This window comes from Nannobrachium achirus (genome assembly GCF_963921795.1).
Source record: "Nannobrachium achirus genome assembly, chromosome: 9".
NCBI classification, from domain to species: domain Eukaryota; kingdom Metazoa; phylum Chordata; class Actinopteri; order Myctophiformes; family Myctophidae; genus Nannobrachium; species Nannobrachium achirus.
In genome coordinates, this window is record NC_137818.1 from 25116997 (window position 1) to 25123554 (window position 6558).

Below are 6558 nucleotides of genomic sequence, written 5' to 3' on the forward strand. Positions count from 1 at the left end.
TAAAAAACAAACTATTTACATGATGTTTAGAAACCGTCCTTGATTTCTTCAGTTCCAACCATTGAAATAACCATTCAATATGAGTGGTCTCTTTCTTGACGGTTCAGTTAATAGTCAATGTTGGCGGTGACAAGAATAGGGGCACTAGGGTTCATGTACTTAATGGTCCCTAGAGAATTAGAACATACGGATATATGCCATTCCCATTCAACTCAACAGTCTGGCACCATCAACAATCTAACCTGTCACACTAATTATACGATGTCACCATGGCAGCATCAGTCACAACAGGACCAGAGGAGAAAGTTGGAACGGATGGAACACTGGAGGTGGCCACGCCCACCACAGCAGGGGAAGCCTCCATCGCGGTGGCAACAGCAGCTTCCGCTGGGCGGGCAGGGGCCGGTTTGGCGATCTTCATCGGGACAAATACATTACAGGCACTGTGCTCACTCAGGTACTCCCCTCCTTTCTCCTCATAATCCTGTCTGCTAATCCATCCCTCCATCGTCGATCCTCCTCCTCCTCCCCCAGGGAGGTGCTCCAAGGCCCAGTCTCTGGCCCCATACCAGGCATCCAGGGCTGGCCGGGACGCCATGGTCACCTAACAAGTCACGCACACAGATATGGTCATGCGTATCGTCGCTGTCGGGTATAAACTTCTCAATATCCCCAAAAAAATGTTTTATGAATGAATGCCCTGTTTTATACATTGTTGTATGATACTGTCGCACAAAATTATCTAAATTAGGCAATCTGCAAGCTCACAACAGATAACGTTGTGACACGTTGTGACACATTGTGAGCGTTTCGTCCACTGTTTTAAGAATCTGTTTTAGTACAATGTATTGCTACAATTTGTTGTTTTTACATAACCATCCCTTTGTGACGTGCTTTGGAACAAAAGGTAAAACAAAACGTGCAAAAGCAAATGATTAAAGTTTTAGCTCATTAATAACACAATCTCAAAAGAGTCAAATTAGTGAAATCGGCTGCTTTAATGTTGGGTTGGAGTGGAAACCTGTGGTCAGACACCACTTAAACGATAATAGTTTCCAGGGAGATTATTGGGGGCATCAGGGGAAGCATAAAGCTTAAATATAAAAATCTAGATAGATACATATAGACTTTTACAGATACCGCAAGGGGAATTCAGTATCACAGGACAGATATAAAGTAGATAGACGTAAAGAGACACATCCAGGCTCCAAGAATATTCTTTTAGAATATTCTTTTAAAATAAATAATAAGAGGGAGTAAACAGGTAACTCAGAGGGATTACAAATAAGGCATCAAAAACAAATGAGATTTAGGGTCTTGTCTGGAGCTCTGCACTTAGATATAAGCTATGCTATCTGCATACATAATGTACCTTGAAGTGTGACTGGAAAGGCCTCATGGCTAGCAGCTCTCGTTCCACCCTCTGCTTCATTCCTGGGTACTGCATGTTGCTGCCTGTCAGGAAAACGTTGCTCACGAGCGCCTCCTGCTGTTCGGTGGTATATCTACATGTAGATGTAGATTAGTTAGTACACAGTGCATATGGTACATGTATCAGTGTGCATCAACTTGTGTGTATATAAGAGGGTCATATCTTACCTTGCCAGGACATACTGCAGTGTCTCCATCAGTCCCATCTGGTCCTCTCCGGTCAAAGACGGCTGGAATAAGATCTCTGGACACCTGAGACGCTCTGTCCCCACAAACAGCTGGTGGTACTCTGCTATGTTGAACACTGGCTGAAAGGAGCAAGAAAGTTAAAATGGCTGTGCTATGCGTTATAGTCTGTATATATCAGTAACATGTGTGGCCTGTATCCTTACCTGAATCAGGTTAGCAGGTTTCTCAGTTAGTGAGTTGTCCTCACTGAAGTCAGGTTCCATCAGCGCCACACCATCTCCTTCGTCCATGGGTTGATCAAGTTCAGAGCCCTGGCATTGAGTTAGAGAACAGCCTCAAGCCTGATTTCTATGTCTGATGATACAAGCTCATTTACAAACTCATCTACAAGCTCACGGTAAGGCTTCAGATAATTGCTCAAGTGACAGTCACTCTAAACTAGGGGTTCCCAAACTTTTTTAGCTCAAGAAAAATGAAAAATAGCTGCATGACACCAAAATGGGGTACCTCAATCAAAGATTAAATCAATCAAGCATCGCTCATCATGCTTGATTAATTGTGTGTGTGTGTACGCCTATGTACCTCAATCTTCCCCTCAGCTCCGTCACTGTGCAGGAGCTTGTGTCTGCCCTGCTCCACAGCCAGGTTAAGCTTGTTTATGTAGGACTGGAGCTCCTCACCCGAGTCCATGTTTAGTTCCACCAGGTTCTTATGAAACTGGTCCAACAAGCCATCCTCTAGCAGCTCCTGTTACATGCAGACACGTTTACAGACAGGCAGGCAGATTCACGCACATACAGCAAGATGGCAAGTATACAGAAGAACAAACAAAACAGTGGGCACTACGTATACACTTACATAGCAACATTTTGAAACATTATGATTAAGGTAAAGCATTTCCAACATATCTTTCATGGCACACACTCTCCATGGCACTCACTCACTCTGGAAGAGAGCATCTGCTTAATGCCTAAATTGTTATCTTTTGAATTCTGTTCAGGGGGTTGTGACAGCATTTACTACCTACCAAGTTTCCCTCAAGCAAGGCAACCTTCTGTAATATGGGAGCAGTCAACTATGGCTAGTTGTACCCAAACAAAACATCGATGAAGTCCCTTGCCTGCACAGCCAACAGTTTATCCAGCCTCTGCTGGTCCTGCTGGAGCTTCTCTTCCCGGCGGCGAGCGTTGATCTCCTGGAGCCGTCGCAGCTGCTGTGCACGTCTCTCCTGCCTCTCCTCCACGCTCACACAGCCACCCAGCACTTTGGCAGAGAAGGGCAGCTGCATACGGTGCACCTCTCGCTCATAAAACTCTGGGCTGCGCCACTTCTCCAGCTCTGTGGGAAAGAGCAGAGGAACACAGAGACTAAAGTGTGCATCATCATAATGGGACCTCTGTAGAGGTCATGATTGATACTGATATAGAGTTATCTGTAGCAGCATAGCTGTGTTCATGTATGCATGCGTGTGTTAGTATATTTGTTTAGAAAATACCTTTGTGATAATCTGTAGCGGTGTTGTTGGGTTCATGTACAGTACGTATTTCTAGGTTTATAACATACACACCTTCGTGATAATCTGTAGCAGTGTAGCTGTGTTCGTGTAGCAGCTCCTCCATGCGGCTCAGTGTGATGGCCGCAAGGTGTCCTGGGTATTTCAGCTGGAGGAGACGCTGTAGGTATGACGCTGCATGGCTACCACCCACATTGACACGCTTACAGTTCACTGCATCCAACCTAGTGACACATAGTAATGATATGAATCTGTATGCAAATGGTTCACTGTGTCAGAGCAACAGACTATACACTAAATACTCTACACCTTGTACAGTGTCAAGATTCAGTTGGCACTGCACTTGAAATAGCTTACATCCACACTTCCAGTTTTCGGGTGTGGGGACTGAGCTCCACACTGAACAGGTGCCCTGATCAACCTGCAGGAGTTGCTAGTGCAGCAATAGAGCATCGCAGTTGAAGCCCCACCCCGTCCTCACTCTGGTGTCAGAAGCGTTTTCCCCCATTAATTTCTTCCATAGACATTTCATAAAGTATTTATTTAAACGTTTTTAAGCCTTGGACAAAGCCACCTCGGCTGGAGAGGAATCATGACAATATTCAATTTTTTTTAATGCAAAGATTAATTAGAAAGCTGAAAAAAGGGCAGGGTACAAGACTGTGTACATCATTATTTTTAAAATTGCGGAAACTACACTCCCAGAATGCATTGCGAATGACACTTGTTTCCTGAAATATAGCCCTTAAATCACGCTCAGTTTAGTTATCCAGGCCAGCATATGGCCTGAAATGTAGTGATTGTCATCTCTGTGAACGCTCTTATTGTCATCCTTAACATAGTGCATCATATTTGTAAAAGAAAGACACTCTCTCACGGAGTTCTGCTGAAGTGCAATAATCTGCCGGGCAGACAGGGGGCAGTAGCTACTTCCGCGGTAACCGCAAGATATGTGAAAGAAGAAGAAGCTAGACCAATCACAGACGTCGATTTCACGGGATGTACATGTTTAGCAGTATGGGAAATGCAGTTCTTCTCCGTGCGATCTTGATTAAAGCGTGTTTTTACTAAAACTAGAGTGATTGCATACATACTCGGGGGTTAAATCAACAGGAGCATATAGAACCCTTTTACAACCACCAGCCTAGTGGTAAGTGTACATTGAATTGCTACGACTTTGTGGCTGATAATGAAAAGCCCTATGGTAAATATGAATGCCCAGCTTGCTTCCGACACCTCACTGCGATGCTCTATAGAGATCACTCTCCCCACCTGGCTTCTTCCCACCCTTACTCATGGCAAATTCTGATTGTTGGGACGCACAGCACAGCCAAGCCAGATGCATCAAGGAGGATGTGAAAACCACGATGTTGGGCAGGAACTACGCAACTCAAGCACACCTAATAAAGCTATTTTTTAACTTTAACTCTGCCAGAGTACATTGTTTTTTTTTTGCTTTTCTGTCAAATGTTCCTCTACCATAGAGCTCTACCATGTATTGAAGTGTGCCTGAGAAAGACACTGAACCAGTACTGCTCCCAGGGTGCTGAATGAAAAGCGAACATTGCTCCTAATTAAAAGAAATTCACATTATGTGACAACGTACAGTGATACACAATATCCAAAAGGAGTGGGGACTAAATGATTATACAGTGAAAAGAAGTGTGACTCACCTGCCATTAATGACAGGCAGGATATGAGAGCAGTGGTATCCTGAGGAGAGGACCAAGCCAGATTGAGGTGGCTGGAGATTTCTTTGAGAATTGTTGTAGCAGAAGCTGTACAGTCCATCTACCCCGTAGGACACATGAGGGACTCTGTAACACTCAAACAGCAGCTCTGACATCATTTGACGACAGTGCAGCGGGTTGCAGGGGGCCTCTGTAAGCACAATGGGGTGATCCACATTACCCTGGACAAAATTAAAGAAAGAATTACGAAAAGCAAGTACTCTACTTATTCCATTAGCACAGTGGTTTTCAATCCTTTTCATATCAAGGTCCATTATTTATTCTGCATTTGAGCCATGGACCGCCATTTGATGAGATTTAGCCTCTCAGACCCAAATTTAGAATATTATGTTGTCATTGGATTGGATAAGATTTTGTCCACAATTCCATGCTGTATTGATGTGGTAGGAGAGATAACAGGCAAACGATCAACATATAAATTATTCTACATTCTCTAATTGTGCAAGACTTCTTGTAGTAATGCAGATGTTTAACAAAGGGGCCACTCGGGGCCATTACGCTCTCAAGAGTTAAAGATCTATAAGGGCCCAACTCTCCATCATTTAGCTGGGAGTGGGGACTGGGGACCACCTGAAACCCACACAAGCCGGACCACTGGTTGAAAACCACTGCAAATAGAAGACAAAGCGACAAACTTTAGTAAAATGACTCACCTCATTTGCGATGCCCATGTGATTAAACGCGTAGTCGAATATAAGCTCCTGGATCTCGAAGTTCACCACCACATTTCTGTCGAACTGACTCTTCAGCAGCCAACGAAGAGGCTCCAGGTTGGAGATATCATTACCGATCTGCGTCTCGCTCCGCGCTGCTCCTCTGTTCCTGGCAGTCACTGACTTAAAGATCAACTTCGGTGAGTCAAATTCGTCTCCTTTGCAGGCCCAGCCGGCCCGCGTTTGGAAAGACCCGTTGTCTATTACGATCGGAGCGGGCGATGGGTTCAAACATTGTGCGGCGATCTCGTATATGGGGTCGGGAGATGTTTTACAGTCCTGAAATGTGAACACTTGAGCCACTGTTTCTGACATGGAAGTCATTTTGAATGTGCTGTGCCACTACAAAATACAGCCGAAAGGAAGCGTGCCATGTGCACATTTCAGTTCCGTCTCTCTCTCCCCGGCCGACATGAGTGTCCCTCAAAAATAATTTAGGCCTAGTCGTAGGTCTGTTCCGAGATTCGATTCGATAAAAGCAATTAATTGTAAACTCTTTATTTACAAATAGGCCTACCACCTACTCTAAGGCATTAAAGTAAAAATAATAACGCAAACAAACAAATAGTGCTGCTGTGTGGGTATACAGTCAGTGCATTATGTTTAGTTTAGTTTGTTGTGTTTTACACACAGGCTACATAGTCATAGATACCATCTGGTCGGCCAAATTGCTTGTCCCAATTTGCATACGAGTGTAGCGTTGAGTTCGGTTGTGTTGCAGGCTGCAGCTGCTGTGTTCCGACAATTCCCATTTCCTCCGCCAGAGGGCGTAAGGATGCTGATTGTATTACCTACACAGCGATGTGGAATCACATTGGTGTCTCGCAGTCGCAGCCTACCTATTAATTCTGGAATGTTTAAAATTCCAGAATGTTCGTTGCTGTCTAGAGAGTGTGTTCCACTTGCTTCCTCTCACATAAAGGAGTAGTTCACCCCCAAAATTACTTTTTTTCTATTGATT

The 6558-nt window shown here is 44.3% G+C and overlaps 1 protein-coding gene across 1 annotated transcript; it reads right to left on the reverse strand.

Moving 5' to 3' along the window:
- Positions 1–250: 250 nt before the first annotated feature.
- actr5 (actin related protein 5) lies at positions 251–5921 on the reverse strand (the record flags this gene model as incomplete). Its single annotated transcript, XM_080732641.1, has 9 exons — positions 251–604; positions 1373–1505; positions 1600–1739; positions 1824–1931; positions 2203–2367; positions 2741–2958; positions 3188–3357; positions 4807–5045; positions 5538–5921. 9 exons carry the CDS (start codon positions 5919–5921, stop codon positions 251–253), a joined length of 1911 nt encoding a protein of 636 aa, XP_080588767.1.
- Positions 5922–6558: the final 637 nt, after the last annotated feature.